The sequence below is a fragment of the Lotus japonicus genome, chromosome 4 (genome assembly GCF_012489685.1).
Source record: "Lotus japonicus ecotype B-129 chromosome 4, LjGifu_v1.2".
Taxonomy (NCBI): Eukaryota; Viridiplantae; Streptophyta; class Magnoliopsida; order Fabales; family Fabaceae; genus Lotus; species Lotus japonicus.
Genome location: NC_080044.1, coordinates 73925825 through 73944345, shown reverse-complemented (window position 1 = coordinate 73944345; position 18521 = coordinate 73925825). Strand labels below are relative to the sequence as shown.

Genomic DNA, 18521 nt, shown 5'->3' with positions numbered 1-18521 from the left:
CAGTAAACTGAGCTGAATTTGGACATATATTACCTCCAATATATTCCAGGAGTTTAACACACCAAACAATAAGGGTCAAATATATGTAATTCCAGACTAGAAGGTATTTATTTTCTCACTAATAAATTCCGAAGGCCTTTCCGATTACATAGCAATGTTTGTCGTTGTGTAAGAGATGGTCAGATCATTGAACCACTTGTTCAGGAAATAATTTTTGTTAAAATTCCACATGATGTTCATGTGAACTTTGTATTTATCTTTATGCCAGCCTTTATTCTTTGGAAAGTAACATAATGAGAGATAAGATATGTTATCATTCCGCTTTTCAAGAAAAAATAAATATATATCATATCATTCCCATCCACTGTCTCTCATCGGTGGTTGTCGTTTTGGCACAACTTTCATGTTATATTTAGACTGAATACCAATAGAATGAAATATAATAATCTGAAATGTTTACTATTTGTTCATCATAAAAACTTCAATATAAATCAAAGTCATCTGAAAAATTGCACATTTGTGTGCGCGTACCAACATTTCAACGAGTTAAAAGTGCACCTTTTGCATAAGGTAAAAAATGAGGGCAGAGAAAACTGGCAACTAGTAACTCAAAACCAACCATTGCAATATCATCTTATCAACCCAGTCTTTCCATCAATATGGTGCAGTTGGCAATATGAAATCATAGTGTTTGTAGATGATTATTATATCTACATTTGTTTTTTTTTTAATTATTATTTATACATTTGTTGGAATCTTACGAAAAAAGGTTTCCTGTTTTATCGGGTACATTGAAAAGTATATCACAAATCATGTGAAGAGTTTCGTTATAAAAAATAATTTACTTGGAACATTTGAATATAATTGACCAACTTAATCAAAACCAAACATTTGGCCAGAAAAACGTATAACCAAAAGGATCGTTGCGCATCGCCAGTAAGAAGGATAAAACCTAATTACGGTGATATATAAATCCTAAAATGCATTAGTGAATGAACATCACATGCACAGCCAAGAAACTATATACAATTGACATCTATTATTTCCATTCTTTAATGTGCAAGATAAAAATAATCTACATACAAATAGTAAGAACTGAAAAGTATACTATTTTCAGTAACGCTTCTACCCCTGCACAATAGAACCAATCTGGCTCGCAATTCACAAATACTACAGATTCATTCACCTCCATAACATGTTTGAATGGATGATATTCAATCTATTAATTGCATCCTCTAAATACCATCCCCCAAATGACCAAACTAAAGCTAAATCAAATGATAAGAAGGATAGCAGAAAGATTGTGTGAAACGAATGGATAGGGTGCACAAAGAATCAAGAACAAGAGATTTTACTGTTCCAAAATCTACAGGGGCCTAGATCCAAGGGACAATCACTCCATGTGTATAGCAGTACTTCATTTTAAAGAATGAAAAGTGTATTAACAAGCATAATTGTGCTGAGATGATTGTGGGGAGAGTTTAAGATATCGCCAAACGCAAAAATGAAGAAAATTTATACTTCACACTTTGCTAGGAAAAGCAAAATTTTGAGATTACCCCTGAAGTTTATCTAGATAATTGCATGTAGTAGAAAAGAAAAGGAAAAAGATCCATCACATTTTAAAAAGGGAAAGAATTTTGAGCACAATGATGTTGAGACACGTTAACAAGTAATCTGCAAGAGAGAATGCATATAACAGTACGGTTGTGAGGTGAATACTCCTTAATAAAGATGATACCAGAAGCCATTGATAACAGATTTAACTTCTACTAGGGTTTACCTACTTAACTCGCTCAGAACAAGCAGCATATTATCTAGGTCACGAAAAGTCACCCAAATCCAGATTTAGTTGGGAAACTCAATGCAGTAAACAGGAAAATATATAAACCACAGGTGGCCGAGATAGAGATCATACTATGAAATTAACAGCGACCCTTCATAGAATTTGGGGGATCCAATGAAACCATTTTGGGTCATATTGGAAGAGGCTGCTACAATAAAGTGACGTCCAGCAAATATGAGGTGTGGTTTTCCTGACATACTAAGCCTATACATGTGAAGGGACTTCATACATGCAGAGGTTCAAACCTCACAGGAAAGACATTGTGGCCAAGGCCAAGCTGATGCAATCCCATGCTCAAAGGGTGTGTGAATATATCTTGTCTTTTACCCAAAAAAAAAGTAGCAGCTAGCAAGACAGATAAGAAGTGAAAACATGTATACAAGAAACCATAAATTCCAAAGGCTTTTTAGGCTTTGCAGAATAGGTATTGCTAAAAAGCCTAAAGATTTTGCTACACTCCCACATTCAAGGATGGTTGTTGGATAAGACACAGGTACAAAACCCTCATCCCAAGTTCAATGACAAAGCCAAATCATACTACTTTCCTGAGTTGTTTTTCATGTTTTCTTTATACAGCAAGGAAGAGGATGATGCTGTATCCTCCTACCTCCTTATGTATATCTGTCTTAACGAATTTCTTGCCTGCCTTATAGCATTTTCCTATGTATATAATGAATCATGCTCGGTGTGGGTAATTAGGAGATGGTATCTAGTTGCAAATAATCAAATACCATCATTTATTACAGGATTAAAAACGGATATAGAATCAAAGGGAAGAAAATGATCCAGACTTTTCTGAAATCCTTCAAATTCATGAGGCAACTTCCCCACTTTGATTGAAACTACTTGGATATTGGATAACCAAGGATGTTAGAAGTGGAGACTGGAAACTGCTATAGAATTAGCATCTAGGTTGCATCGTTAGGGTAGATACATTCAGAAAGAAAGGAGAATAAGAGAGTGAAGCACCAGAAACAAAATAAACACCGCTTCATGGTTCCTCTGGAAATATGTATGGAGATAGAGATGACTCCACGCTAGTCAAAGACAAACAGTATGAAAGGACAGATAGATCCTGGATTTCTAAGATAAAACAGATGAGAGTAGATTACGAAAATAAAAAGGAAAGGAACTGTAATTCCTAAATACAAACCCAGTAGTGGATCCTCCAGCACAATCTTGTTAACCAATGTTATGGAAGAAGCAGGATTTTGACGAACCCTGTAGAATATTTTCTCCCTGACCAACCGACTAACCTAAGAAAACTAAGGAGAGAAACAAGGACATGCTTCAAGAATTAAACTTTCACCTTCAAAACCCCTAGAGAAAGAACTTCAATAATTCAGGTTGCCATGATAAATGCCTGGATCAAGTTTTCAGCTGCACGCTTCTCTTCAGGTGTGCCAGATATCAAGGCAATACGATCACCACGGGCTCTAGCGTCAGAAATCTCTATTGTAGCTCCTGAAATCTGGTGTGAGATCAAATGAAGGAAATTTTGCATTAGGTCGACATCTGTGATACATACGCTAGGGTACAGGATAATAAACAAATTGGTTTTCTTTTCGAAAAACAAATTGGTATTTCAATACAAGCCAAAGTTGAATAAACTTAAATTTTCCAGCTGCGCTAGCCCTTCACAGAATAAACATATATACGACCTTTATTGGGTTGCTCAAGGATAAAATAGGAAAAGAGAACATTTCAAAAATTAGATGGCACGGAAGGATATGATTAGATGACATCAGACAACATAAAAGTTGTGGAAAACATCATTGATCAAGGAATATGGAAGTCCTTAATCTAATTCTTTTCTAATTAGTCTCTTCACAAATTGTTTCCACCCATGACATATCACTTGATATGATAAAAAGTGGATCTCTTACCTTCCTACAAATAAAAGGACTGAGAAGGTGTAATGTAAATAAGCAAGCAATAAACAATCACCCAACAAAAAGAATTGAATTTGAGATAGCATGATAATCTCATGATAATACAACCACCTAGCCTTTTTACTATGTGAGTTGCCTAAATGGATAAATCAACCCCATTGTACTCGTCTACTCGATCAACAACAAAGTTCACAATAACCATTTAGAGTATACCCTTTTAATTGGATTATCTTCTATGTGATGCTCTTTTCTTAATGAAGATGCTCTATTGGGCTTTTCCTTGCATGATGTGAAGTTTAAAGACTAGTAATTCTATTCAGTTCATAAAAAAGAGACATAATGAGTCAGAACAATGAAATACAGCAGCATGAACCAAACTACACATTAAGTTTGAAATAGATAAAAGATAAAGATACCTCAAAACAAAAGAATTCCTCTTGAAATAGAATAAAACATTAACAAATTCAGAATTGAGCCATGAACCAACCTTCCTTATATTGGCTATATTAGCCCCTCCTTTACCCAATACTTTACCAACAGCATTAGCAGGAATCAAGATATCCAGAGTTGATGGAGGAGGCAAACTGTGCACATTAGAGATATAAAAAAAATCAGTTAATGTTAAATGATTTAATATAGCGAAAAGAGGATTGACTGCAAGTCTAGCCAGGCCTAAACACATGTTAAGAGGGTACAAATGGGGTTTCATCCTTAATTCAATGTTTGGCAAAATGCCAGTTATGGAGTGCCTGACGGAATTTTATTCTCAAATCATAGTTTGAGTGGATGTGAGAGAGATGCTTTTACGCTGGATTTGAAAAGTTTGACACTAAAATTATCTCCTATAAGAAAAAAGGTGTCCAAAAATAAGTACTTCATTGCAGACCCGGTTTTGCCAAAATCACAATATCCAAAGCATTTTCACAAACTCCGAACCAGCAATAAAGTATTCACATAATTTTTCACAAATATACATACTAACCTTCCATACAGCTTGGTGGGATATGAGGATATAGATCCATAGCCACTTTCCCCCATCTGCTGCATAGAACCAAGCAAAGGAAGCGATCACCGACATGCAATTTTAAACTAAATATGGAATATAGATATGGAACAAGAAGGAAGAAAATAAAGAAGGAATGTAATTTATCAGCATTTTTCAAGTATTACAAGGGGAAGGATGTACTACATAAAAGGAACAGCTCTAACGAACAATCTGATCAAATTTTGAAAGTGCAACAATATAAAATTTCCCCCTTTCTAATTATATGTGAAAGCTTTGAATAATAGTATTCTTATTATTTTAGGGGTCTTTTGTTACGTTTAAGTAGTCATATTTATTATCTAGGCCTGTACAAGTAGGAATATACTGGTACTTACCCAGTTGGCCAAATTATTACCACAAATAGGTTTACAAGTAGAGTACTTTGTATAATACTCCCTCCGTTCCCTATTATAAGTCACATTTTTTGAAAAAAATTTGTTACAAAATATAAGTCACTTTCTAATATCTAGGAAGCATTAAATAATTTTTTCCAAGTTCACCCTCATATTTAATATGAAAGATATGATAAACTTTAGAAGTATTAACTTGGAGAGAGAAAATCATAGGAAAGTAAATAAGGGTAATCTAGGAAAGTAAATCATTTTTTTTACAAATTTATTACTAGTAACTACTTTTCTTAATCTAAGAGAATTAGTTATTTGTGACTTATATATAGGAACGGAGGGAGTAGCACATCTCTTTTCAATCCTGTTATTTAGAATTTCTCTATTCTGTAGTCCTCTTTTACTACTTGAAACATAAAATTTCAACACATACTACAGGACATTTCCTATATTTAAAATAACTTTCTCAAGAATAAAATAATCAACACACACATTAAGCATAAGATGTTACAACATCAAGGTACGTTTTAAGGGATTGGGAAATGGGAAGTTTTGCTAGATTGATTCTTTCTTTGTTTGGTTGTTTTTGGTTTTGTTCTTTCCTTTAGGCAGATTCCTTATTTTCTTTCTGCAGTTGAAGAATTTCAGCCTGAAGTAGGAAAAAACAACTTTTCTTCGCCATATATTGATTAATCCTAGAACATCATACCAGAACCAACACCACTGAGATATAAAAACAAATTATCCACCAAAAATACTATTAGAAATAAGGACTAGTTATGACTTATGATATAACCATATATGGTAAGAAAGAAGAGACATACCGACAACGATCCATATCCATACAGGCTGCTTGAAGAAAGCATGCCCATGCCAGTTGCACTTTCCGCCCTCTGATCATAGACCATTGGAGCAGCAACAGAAGATACGGAAGGCAGCATAGGTGGCAATGAATAAGCAGCACCACCTGAGTACAAGGATTCACCACCTATAGTAGGATTATGTCCAGTGTCCCTTTCTCTCAATACATCATCTCTAAGTCTCAAGATGATCTGGATTAGTGCATCTCTGACACAATCAATAGCGCCGCCCACCTGCGTTCAAAAGAACATTGGATAAAATAAATAAGAAAGTTGTAAAATGATACAATTGAGTTTTCATGAAATGACTCATGATTTATTAGTTACTCGTTTACTTTCTAATTCACTTATTTCTTCACCCATAATTGCTTACTGACTTACTGGACATTCACAACAACTTCTGTAGAATAGCTTTCATACCAAAAAGCCTTGCTGGATAAATATATTAATAAACCAAGAAAAGTGATGAAGAAATTTTTGGCTTATCATTAAAAAGAGTCATACCTCAACAAGTTCATCATTAACATCAGCACATTTTGGCTTATCGCCTTTAGAGATTCGAATATCTGCCCTAGTTCTCTTCCGAATTTCATTAATGATTGAACCACTTTTACCAATAATGCAACCTATCACTTTGGATGGAACTAGAAGCTGAATTGAAACTTCAGTATCGTCTTCATCGCTTATCTTCCCTTGTATCAGCAGAACAGCTTCAACTGCCATGGACTTTAGATCACTTGGCGACTACAAAGTACATAACCACATGATCATTTTCCACTTGGTGATAAAATGAGACTAAATAATCAATATATACAGGGAAAAAGATAATTACATGCAAAGCAAGGAGAATATGGAACACACAATCCACAAACTAGTAAATAAAGCATAACCTGGTTCTGAAACCCACCAAAATTCGAAGAAGATTTCATGTTAAACAAAAATAGAGCCCTAATCTTATTTACTAGTACACCTGTACTACCTGTGCATCAGCCACACAAGCATAAGGGGAGAAAAACTACTTCATAAGTTGATGGCATGAAAAGTGACAAAGGAACTTTAATCTTCATTACCACCTCACAGAAAGAGCAATAACTATTCACAAATGCTGACATAATGAATTTTGACATATTTAGCTTTTCAGAGTAATATAAAGGAATCCCATCCCCCATACCCCCGAAATAATGTAAAATTCCTGTTCTACCAATATTTTCTGAGAAAGACTGCTTTTCTTTCTTGTTTCTTTCTACATTGCGGTTGACAAGTGGATCCTTTTGTACACCACATTAGTGAGCATTGATCCTCATTGTTCCAAGCGGTAGAACTGCTGGCTTAGTAACAACTAACAAGTAACAACTAAAAAATATTTCCTTCAACTATGGATGTAACATGTTTTAAAGGAAGATAGGAAAGAAATTTATCACATCATAATAGAGGTTGTACATGAAAATAAACTAGAGCTCAAACCATTTGAACTTTAAAGAAGCAAACACATGCACGAAGCTTGGCAACAAATCACTCAAGCTCCGAAAAGCAAGAATCAATTCCTCATTTTAATATTCAAGTTTTAAATGATTTATAATTTTTCTTATGATTGCATGTGATTTCGAGAAACAAATTTATATAACGGAAATAACAAAAAATCCTTGATAAATTGTAAGTGCCAAAGTCTTTTCAGCTGGATAGTCACATTTAGTTTTAATCATTTTGCTCTAAGAAACAAGCTTTTCACCCCAAAGCTATCTCCTATAATAAGTTGATTATTACATTTCAAGAAGCAAAATAAACTAATCAAATACACTGGTATATCATGAATTCTACCTAGTTTAACAACTTGAACAATTATTGAATGAGAAAATTTAATTTATAGATAAAAAGGAAGAAGCCAAGATTGTGTACCTCTGTTGTGGTTATAATGATTAAACACTCATCATGATTAGCCTTGGAATCATCAACCTCAATACGAGCACCACTTGCCTGCCTCATACTTTTAATCGTACTCCCTCCCCTACCAATGACACGCCCAATCTTGTTAGAGGGGCATAACATTCTAATAATTAACTCCTCAGACTGAGAAGCATCCACACCACCAGAAACTACTGGAAGGGCAGATGAGTACAGAGGCCATGTATTTCCTATGTCAGCATAACCTTGCACATCTTGTATGTTTGTACCACCCATTATTTGAGGAACAGCTCTAGGTGGGATAATAGGATCTGAAGATGGATATAGTCCACCGTGTGGATAATATGGAACTTCGGAAGGAATGATAATACTGGGCGGAGCTTCAGGTACAGTTGTGTCCAGAGAGATGTCTTCTTTAGGACCAAACTTGTACATAATAGAAGAAACTGCAAATAGTGCTCTTTTAACTGACTCTGATTCACCAGTGATCTACTCATAATGAAAGCAAGAAGTTTAATACCATGGACTTGATCCAGCAAATGCAAAAAATCCTGAATAAAAATATGACAAAAGAAAAAGAAATTGCAGAATTCTCTAAGAAACTGCATGTCCAAAAATGAAGTTGACATTCAAATTATTATAACCATTAAATTAGATATAGAATTATCATAAGAAAACCCAGCTCTAGCATCCAAACAGATTTTTGATTCTGGTCTACATGAGTATGCGATCATACACGTCATTTATGTGTGCATCAGTGCATCCATGAGCTGATTAGCTACCAATTGCAGTGATTGAATTTACATAATAATTTGATACACAGAAGAAATATGGACATGATGGCACTCTCAATTGGTATTTGTGTGTAGCTGGTTAGATGCAAGTATTCAAATCAAAGAAGTAACTATGTATCCATGCAATAACACATTTAAGTTTCATAGCATTGATAATACTAACCACGACAAAATTATCAAACTCCATAGCACATGATTGTGTTGGATCCGTTGCATCCCTGGCATTAACCTTGATATTAGCTCTCGTCTTACTTCTCAACTTCTTAATGGTAGCACCAGCCTTACCAATGATATTCGCAGACTGGCTCGACGGAACAAGGATTTGACACTCATCCTTAACGTCCCTATCCTTCCGTTTCTTATCAGAATCCCCAGCAGCAGCCACGGAATTCACAATGGCGACATGAACCTTGAGAAGAGCATCTTGGGCAGCGCATAACGGCTTCTTATAATCAAACTCATTATCATTATCAATCTGAACCTCTTCCTTCTCCTTAACATAGCTGTAGATCGTTATAACCCGGTCCTTGGCACCCGGAAATCGATCCACCACCTTGACTTTCGCCCGAGTCTCCTGCCGTATCGAATTTATGACTTTGCCATTCTTCCCAATGACACTACCAATGAGTTCATCTGGACAGAGTATCCTAAAAACAACCACCTCATCGTTGCCCTTTTCGTCTTTGTCATTCACGCGTCGCTTTTGATTTCTTCGGTCACCGTCATTGTCTCGGTGTGAATGGTATCGTTTTCCAGTCTCGCCCATTTTACAGGAAGGATAACACAGAACTCCTGGAAATCGATTAATACAGGATTCATCGTCAATTACATAATAATTAGATGAATGATTGATTACGCGGATATGGCAATGCAAATTTGAATTTACCTGATTATTAGAGAGAAGAAGATGACACTGAAAACCCTAATCCAAGCGAGCGAGAGAGAAGAGGAGAGAGTGGACTGCAATCCAAGATTCTTTGACAAAACCCTAGGTTTTCTTCTTCACCGATTTTTCGCCTTTCTTTTTCTTTCTTAAATACGTTCGTGATCCATGTATTATATTAATAGATCATATATAAATTGATCCCTAAGAATTATTATAGCTTTTGCCTTTTGGACTTTAGGTTCCTCAATTTATTTTATTTATATGAGTTGTTATGACACAAACAAAAAGCATTTGAGGAAATGGGATTAGGGTTGACTCAGTTTTTGCACCCCACATCTTAGTTGTCGATGCAATGGTTCCTCTCTTTGCACTAGATATGTAGTCGTCGATGCAATAGTTCCTCCTTGTTCACCATTGTGCACTAGATTTGTAATTGTCAACGCGATGTTTTCTCCTCTCATATCCCATTACGGACATCGACGCAAATTCTAATTGAAGGTCATCACCAATTCTTGAAGGTAGTTAGGATTGTTAGATTGGTTAAGATTCTATTATCCTTTATCCAGGTAGTTATGTGTGATTTATTTTTCTCTTCCATTTAGTTAGTTTCATGTAAAAAAAAAAGATAGGTTCATCTCCAATTGTTAACAATGATGGTCTCAAAGGTATGCTTTGAGGGCGTAATGGTGAGTTGAACTTCTTTTAAATACATAAATCAATGTTTGGTAGTGGTTAGCCCTCCTTTCCATTGCTAATATTGTGCCTTTTATTTTCTAGGGTTTTGATTCATTTAAACTTCAATTTCTATTTTCATATCAATTTCTCTCACACCGCACCACTCATTATATTTCTTATTTCTCATTTTGCTATATATCTTTTTTTTTTGAACAACATTTTGCTATATATCTAATTATCTATCACTTGATGTTAGTAGAAATAGAGTAGGAACAAATGATTTTTCATTTTTCTATCTCTTTTCTTCCTCTCTCTTTCGATTTTGGTGGATTTGGGGTGTGAAATGTGAATGGAGTTGTGTAGTTTTGAAACAACTTGAGTATCTCTCCGAACCCAACGAAACAAAGCATTGAAGATGAATCCTTTTCAGGTTGCCAGTAACCAGGGTAGGGTGGTTCATGCTCATTAATGTCAGAACTGACTCTCCTGCTACTTTGCCTAAAGACTGCCACAGACAACAACACTCGGAGAAGGCCTTGAGAACTGTCCCTCAGCTTTTCATAAAATGATTAAAAGGGAAAAGTGCGAGTCCAAATGTGATTCATTTTTTGATCCTTTCACCATTGCATAATGCATGCAATCTTATTATTTGAAGCATCTAAGGTGCCAGCAAGCATAGATAGCAATGCATGCCACTTTCTAGGAATAGTTTCCACGCACATTTCCAACAAGAAAATGACTATAAAGGCAATTTCAAAGATTTAAGTGTGAGTTTGGTTCAACGATGATGTAATTGCAAACATGATTTCATATATCTTAAGGTATTAATGAAGAACGATTTTAAGAAAGATTTTGCCACAATAACTTCAACTGGATTCACATTAAGTTTAATGAAAATTCAAATACATATGTTTTTGAAAATTCTTCTATTAATTGATTTTAAAGGGAAATGTCAAAATTGATTCTTCATAATAAAAATTATTCTAAACATGCTACTAAATTTAGAATACAATGTACATGTTTAAATACATAGTGGAATATCGCCGTGAAACTAAAATCATGTTGGATCCTCATAAAAGCTAAGCAAAATAACATTTCTCCACATTGATTTTGACTTCACTGTTTGTATCAGAACATGCACACTATGAATGAGTCTAGCATTTAGGTAAAATCAATTTCAATTGTTACAAAATGAAATTCAGATTCAGAACTCAGATCACCAAGTTTAAAACCAAGGCAAATAAGATGACTTGTAGATCATCCAGCCATGACAAACATGAACTCATGTTGCTATGATAATACCTTGATGGCTTTGTTCCTGAAGGGTGTTCAAGAGGGTTGTCATTGCTCTTTCTCATGTTCAAACAATATGGTATTTCCAAGTCTGAAGAGAGGTTCTTTTTCCTGCTTGCCTCATCACTGAAGCAAAGCTCACTGTTCCCTCTTAAATCCAACCTCTTACCTAACTTCCCAATGAAGTCTTCAGGAAGCTCCAGAACACCTCTTAGCCTGTTGTGGCTGATATTAAGTTGATCCAAGTTTGGCAGTGAACCCAAATTTGGAGGAACAGGTCCAGAGAGATTGTTGTTATCTAAGGAGATAGCTGTAAGGTTCATCAAGGAAGAGAAAAAATTGGGTATGGCCCCTATCAATCCACACCCTGATAAGCTCACTAATTTAAGCTTTCTAAGCTTCCCTATGAACTGAGGTATCCCTCCTTTAATGGGGTTGTCATCAATGAGAAAATATTCCAAAAGTTTCAAACTTGACAAGTTTTCAGGAATAGGCCCACTAATAAAATTATGACTCAGATCAAGCAAGACTAACCTCTTGAGATTTCCAAAATCAGGTGGTAAGTTCCCAATAAGCCTGTTAGAATGCAAATCCATCTTCTGGAGAAGTTGAAGTTGTCCAAGAGTGGAAGGAAAAAGAACCCCTTCAATTGCATTACAACTTAGGTCCAAAATGGTTATGCTTTTCATACCTCCAATTTCATTAGGAATTGGACCACTCAAGTTGTTATAACTAAGGTCAAGTTGCTCCAGAAAAACCAAACCACCAATTTGGCTTGGGATTTTTCCCTGTAAACTGTTCTGGGACAGGGTCAGAACCTTAAGACTAGTAACATTTCCCAAACTAGGAGGTATTTCTCCATAGAGGGTTGGATTAGACACCAAAGCTAAATGTTCTAAGGAAGAGAAAGGACCAAAGAGGGTTTTGGGTAGAGTGACTGGTGAAGCAACAAAACAGTTCAAAATTGAAAGGGTTTTCAAGTATTTGAGTTTTGACATGGACTCTGAGAGGTGTGCAGAGGTTTTGCAAGGTGGGAAGAGTATATCAGGACCAATGTGAATCTTTGTGACATGAAAGATTGGTGGATTATTGCTAACTTCACATTCAATACCTGACCATGGAGTTTCTGTACATGGCTGTGGATGGGCATGGGCCCAATCAGGGTCTTCTAGAAGAGCATCCATCACTTCAAACAATCCCAACAATTCCTCCTCTTCCATTACCATGTGGCCCCTGTGTAAATTGCTTCTTATTAACATCATTTCAGCATTAAACACAAGGAACCAAATAATAAGAAGAGACAGAGAAGCCATTTTGAGCTACTAGAAGTTCAAAATCTCCAACATACTACAAATGGAAGTGCAAAGTTTGTTGATTTTGAGTTAACTGAAAAGACCTTGATCCTCTTTTTCTTTAAAAGCTTTGAAGGATGGTGTTATTCATGGAAACAGGCAAGGGATAAAAATGTAAAGGTAACTCTAACTAAGAATCTCATTTCTTCTGTGTCAGCTGAAAAGGCTGCAAAGAGAAGCCAGTGTCATTGCTCACTAAAGTTTTGTTGACTCTGACTATGACAGTTAGTTTGCATGGAAAGGGTGTGAGATGGGGAAGGCAATTGGATTACCATAAAAGGGAATTTAATTTGCTAGATCAGTCAAATTGCTGATTCAGTTATGGGAGAGTAATGATAAGACATGACAGTTTAAGGCTAGGACAAAGCAATGAAGCCTTCTCAGTTTTCACCTATATCCATGAACTTTTGCTTCCCTTCTTTCACTTCACATAACGAATTTGATTGATTGGCTGTAACCAGTCTTGGTCTATTACCTTTTTCTGGTTGGATATGAATTATTGTTTCCATTCTTGTGCAGTAGATGTTTTATACTTTTATTAACTAGTGCCTGAAAATGAGTTTGTATCTTTCTAACTAGTACCTGCACCACAACCATGAACCATGTCTTTCCAATTTTGAAGTTTTTCTTATAATTTGTATGGTAGCCCTGTGTAAAGTGTATACTATCCGTTTAGAAGGTTGGACTTCCAACCCCTGGCCCATTAGGCCCAATTAGTTAAGTGATGCAGCAACTAAGACTCAAGACTGAGTAGCTGCAACTGTATCCTCTTAAGATCTTTTTTTGACAAAAAATAAAAGACTGTGTAGCTGCAAGCCTGCAACTGTAAGAGATTTTTTAACCATGTTTTTTCCGTACACAATGCTCAAATTTAGGACTTTGCTTAAGGAGATCAAACATATAAAGTCAACCATCTTATCCTTCAGCCAAAGTCCAAAGATTATGCTAGAAAAAAAAGAGAGTAATTGATCAACAAATTAACATATTAATAGAAACTTGATACATTCGCACAACTTTCTCCTCTAACTCAAAAACAATTTACACATCTTTTTTTCCTGTATATTCTCTCGTTTTTTTCTATCACATTACTTATTATATCTCTAATTTATCTTTTATTTCTTTGTCATTTTATGTGTGGGCTGAAATAGAGTGAAGAAGAAAATACAAGAATTTTAAAAAGAGCAAATACTTCACTTCAATATCTATCAAGAAAACATTTTCTTTGGAGGGACTTCCCAAGTTTTAGTATAACTAGTTCCATCCCTGCGGATGTCCCTAATAAATGAACCCCACTCCCCAACCTCCCTACCACACTCCAACCAACCCAACATAACAATGCCAAATTAACAACAGAAAGACCCACATCACAAGACAGTAAATGAAACTAGTTTGGTCCACAGAGAGAGAACTCAACGCATATATTGACAGTTCAATCTGTGAGCACTCAATGCACTAATCATCCACATAGTTCATGTTTCCAAGTTTTTTTAAGTGCCACATAACTATGTTTACTGACAAACACCAACTGTTAGGGAATTTGGAAAAGGACACCTGAAATCTTTCCATTTCCAAAACAACTATTAACTCTATACAACTATACTTTCAAAAGTGCAAATCAGTGTAAGATTTAAATCACATTTAAGAGAATTGTTAAACATTCTTAATTTTAAAATAACTATTTAAACTAATGAGCATCCTATGCAAACTCAGCAAAGAAGAACAAAGAAAGATTAAAGTCAGATAAGGCTAGAGGAAAAAGAAAACGCCCCATGCATTTGTGAACCATGAGAATTCAACTCCAGACAAAGGGAAAGAATTACTTTTTGTGAAATATATATGGCAACAAATTAAGCATTACAGTATTACACCAATATATTAAGTCCACAAAAGCAAAGTTTTCTTGATAATCCAATTTTCTGAGTAATTTCGATGTTTGAGAGTTGAGAGTTGAGACCATCCCATTGCAATTTTCTCAGAAAAGATTGAATCTTCAACAAGCTGCATAATTTTGGTAAAAGTGAAAAGCAACAACCTTCTTATAGGTACAGAAACTGCAAGTTTACAGTACAACATACCCAAATCATGCTGATACAGAACACATGTTACATTTTTGCTTAGTTACAAACAGCTTCATTATATCAACTCTAAAATAACAAGCAGCTTTAGCCTACCCTCTGCATTAGAGTGACATGCAGAGCATTTACTTAGCTTAACTAACAATTACATCTCACACACTAGACAATGTGAAACTCCAAACTCACATTTCTGGAACAATTCTAAGAAACAAGGTCATGCAGGGATGGTTGGTAGGAAATGAGAAGGAAAAGCAACACAAGGACAAATGCAACACCCCAAGGGGAGCCACCAGCTCTGTGAATGGCACTGGGCTCAGATCCTGGCATGGGGAAGCTTAACTGGGTCCCAGTGGAGAGCCAGTGGACAATGATGATTAAGAGAAGTGGAGAAATCACCAGCAAACGCTGCAGCAACTCTGATGCAGTTGCCATGATTGCATCATAGACTATGTAGCAAAGAAATCCACAAATGAGGGAAATGGCTGCAATCAGAAGCCAGTGCTCTGTGAAGCTGCTGAAACCTGATCTGGTTACTGAAGAAGCCATGAGAGTAGAAAGTGGCTCAGGAACTAATAAAGCATAGGGAGTGCTGTTACTTGTGGGTTGAAGTTGAACTAACTGTGGTGGAGAAAGCTTTCTCAGGTACAAAGCCAGCTGTCAAATTTGTATTTTATTTCAGTACATTTCAGTGCATTATGCATCATGGTTTGTGACATCAATAGAAACAATAATGTGTTTCTTTTTATTTCACCATTCTTTTTTTTTTTTCTGAAAAACATTTTTTTCCTGACTGATACATGTATCCTCCATGTCTGGTAATTATGTTTGAGGTGGAAACATTTATATCATGGTGGAGTTAACTTTCTGAGCGGAGGTTCTTTCACATCTTAGTAGGGTTATCTCTTTAAGCAGAGGTTTTTTCCTTATCTTATTGGAGCTAGCTCACGAGCGGACATGAGACTTTGCTTACAAGTAGCAAGTGTTTACCTGTTAAACTAACCACCTGTTGTTAAATAGAAAAATTATGTACTTAGCTGATATATTATGAATAGAAATTTCAAAAAAGCAAGAGAATCTTTGAGTCTTGATGGTTTAAACTTCTATAACATTTTGATGTATGGGGAATATGATTAACTAACAGTTAATATACATGTGAAGGCATGTGATTATGAATAACATTCAGGAATGGTGAATGGGGGGACCATTTACCATCGAAGATGATGCAAACAAATTAGATCTTTAACTACGATTTAGAGTACATATGAATATGTTTAAAAAATGCTTTTATGATGATCTTTCAGTGTGATTCCTATTTGGATATTTGTAATTTCCTTATTTTCTTGGACTTATGAGTTCATACTATTTACTATTTAGCAGTGTTGATCAAATTACTATAATATCTTAAAACAAGTTCTTACTGAAAAAAAATGTTGGAGAGGGCATACTTTGTCTCACTGTTTTCTCTTCTTTCAATAGATACTACAAAGAAATCACCAGTCATTGCTTACTATTACTCTCTGCATATGCCATTCAAACAAATTTATAGCTTAAGCATGAACGGGACTTATTCAGAAGATCAAGCAAAATCCCTAACAGAAAAGAATTGAAACCCGAGTTAAACTCATTAAAATGTACAATTTGCAGTCAGTTCTAACTCCTAACAGCTAACAGTCAGTGGTTGTGTATCCATCTATTTACAATCAATAATTGAAATATAGGAAGAATGAAGAAAGATGGCTTGTAAGCCATAGCTTCTTTGAACTAAACTTATAGTGGCGCCTCATCTCAGAATATACTGGATATCAATTTTGCACCTCCAACCAACTACAACCAGGATTTTTCTTTAACCCTTTCTGTTTCATGGCTAATCTCAAGTTACTGGCATCTTTCCAGGAAGCACAGGTGGAAAAGACATTAGCAGTAAGTACATAGTTTGCCCCCAATTCAGACTCCAGTTTGGACATAAGTTTATCATCCAAACTAGGAACGGACCCTTGATTTCTACAAGCTCCCAGAAAACTCCTCAGTATAACAGCATTGGGCTCCATGGGCATGTTCTTAATGATATCATAAGCTTCTTGAATCAAGCCAGCTCTTGCTAGCAAGTCAACCATGCATCCATAATGCTCAACACTTGGCTTTATGTTATACATCCTCACCATCCGATCAAAATACATTTTTCCCTCATCAACAAGTCCCATGTGACTGCAGGCAGATAGAATCACTGAAAAAGATAGACCATCTGGTTTCAACCCCATATCCTCCATCTGCGTAAACAGAGAAATCACATCCTTTTGACACCCATGATTTCCAAGAGCAGAAATCATGATTGTGAAGGACTGCAAATTCTTTTCAGGCATCGAATTGAAAACCAGAAGGGCTTTCTTCATCAGGCCACATTTTGCATACATCTCAAACAAAGCAGTACCCAACTCAACACTCATATCAACGTGATTCCGTGTAATGTAGGAATGAATGGACTCACCCGCACTGACATTGACCATTTTACTACAAGCAGAAAGCAAACTCACCAAAGTGACCGAGTTCGGCTTTTCATTTGCAAGCCTCATCTCTTGAAACACATGCAACGCCTCCGAAGGGGAATTAGAACCAACATATGCAGCAATCATGGAACTCCAAGTCACAACAGTTCTAACAGCCATTTCATCAAACACCTGGCGCGCAAACCCGATCGCGCCACAATCAGCATAAAATTTCAAAAGGGTATTGTCTGTATAACAATCAGAGCTCAAACCCGTCTTCAGGGTCAAGGAATGAAACACCCCACCATGGGAAAGCGACGAAACGCGAGCGCAGGCCTTGAGGGCAAAAGGGTAGGTGAAGTTATCAGGGGAAAGGCCCGAGCGTTGAAGGCGGCGGAAGAAGACGAGGGATTCAAGTGGGGTGGGGCTGTTAGCAAGTGCTCTGATGATTGTGTTCCAAGCAAAGAGTGGAGGGGTGATGGGGAGGGAGTTGAAGAAGGATTTGGCGAAAGGAAGGGAAATGGTGGAGGCTGATAAGAGAAACTGAGAAATGAGGTAAGGGTTGTGATCAAGGGAGGATTTCAGGAACAGGGTGTGGAGTTGGAGGAGATGAGACAACGTTGTGGATCGCTTGATCAGGTTCAGGGTCACCATCACAAAACAATGAAAACATGCACATGCCCCATGCAATTGTTAGTGTTATTGTATCACCACTATGAACATGTTATGCTATTGTGGCGGCAAAAAGATACCTAGACAATGGGACTACACTCAACACAAACTATTCGTGGCGGTAAAACCGTCACAAAGTGAAAAAATAATTTTATTTCATACTTTTCACTTTATAATGGTAAGAAACCGTCACAAAAGAACTAAAGAAATGTTTTTTGTTTTGTTTCCCAAGGTATAAAGAAATGTTTTTCAACAAACAACTTTGAATAAACTTCTAATATGGCCATTTCATATACTTCTTCAACTTCAAACAAGAAAATAGAAAGAGAGAAGCTTTAAATTAGATTTTGAATCTTTGTTTGCCTTCACATTGAAGCTTTAAATTAGATTTTGATAACATTC

The 18521-nt window shown here is 36.0% G+C and overlaps 3 protein-coding genes across 4 annotated transcripts; all 3 read right to left on the bottom strand.

Annotated features, from left to right (window-relative positions):
- Positions 1–1004: 1004 nt before the first annotated feature.
- On the bottom strand, positions 1005–9742 carry LOC130710559 (KH domain-containing protein At4g18375-like). 2 transcript variants are annotated; one of them, XM_057559868.1, is made up of 8 exons: positions 9570–9742; positions 8847–9475; positions 7884–8378; positions 6492–6731; positions 5952–6221; positions 4721–4779; positions 4226–4322; positions 1005–3317 (listed from the first exon to the last, which is right to left on the bottom strand). In XM_057559868.1, the coding sequence occupies exons 2-8, from the start codon at positions 9447–9449 to the stop codon at positions 3189–3191; spliced, it is 1893 nt and encodes a 630-aa protein (XP_057415851.1). In that variant the 5' UTR covers positions 9450–9475; positions 9570–9742; the 3' UTR covers positions 1005–3188. The 2 variants fall into 2 exon arrangements, with proteins under 2 accessions (XP_057415851.1, XP_057415852.1); XM_057559869.1 differs by having other exon boundaries at positions 4721–4776; positions 9570–9741.
- A 1612-nt stretch (positions 9743–11354) lies between these two features.
- On the bottom strand, positions 11355–12850 carry LOC130715345 (receptor like protein 29-like). The gene has a single exon (XM_057565431.1). It carries the CDS (start codon positions 12848–12850, stop codon positions 11456–11458), a length of 1395 nt encoding a protein of 464 aa, XP_057421414.1. The 3' UTR covers positions 11355–11455.
- Positions 12851–15165: 2315 nt separating this feature from the next.
- On the bottom strand, positions 15166–18101 carry LOC130713346 (pentatricopeptide repeat-containing protein At5g43790-like). The gene is made up of 2 exons (XM_057563118.1): positions 16779–18101; positions 15166–15618 (listed from the first exon to the last, which is right to left on the bottom strand). Exons 1-2 carry the CDS (start codon positions 18099–18101, stop codon positions 15166–15168), a joined length of 1776 nt encoding a protein of 591 aa, XP_057419101.1.
- Positions 18102–18521: the final 420 nt, after the last annotated feature.

Excerpts from the sequence above, each read along its gene's own strand:
- LOC130710559 (XM_057559868.1), bottom strand. The coding sequence starts at position 9,449 with ATGGGCGAGACTGGAAAACGATACCATTCACACCGAGACAATGACGGT. Across the intron at positions 6,732-7,883 it reads TCATTATAACCACAACAGAG|TCGCCAAGTGATCTAAAGTC; the intron begins GTACACAATCTT and ends TGTACTTTGTAG. Across the intron at positions 4,780-5,951 it reads ATGGATATGGATCGTTGTCG|CAGATGGGGGAAAGTGGCTA; the intron begins GTATGTCTCTTC and ends GGTTCTATGCAG.
- LOC130715345 (XM_057565431.1), bottom strand. The coding sequence starts at position 12,850 with ATGGCTTCTCTGTCTCTTCTTATTATTTGGTTCCTTGTGTTTAATGCT.
- LOC130713346 (XM_057563118.1), bottom strand. The coding sequence starts at position 18,101 with ATGGTGACCCTGAACCTGATCAAGCGATCCACAACGTTGTCTCATCTC. Across the intron at positions 15,619-16,778 it reads CTGGTTGTAGTTGGTTGGAG|CTGGCTTTGTACCTGAGAAA; the intron begins GTGCAAAATTGA and ends CAAATTTGACAG.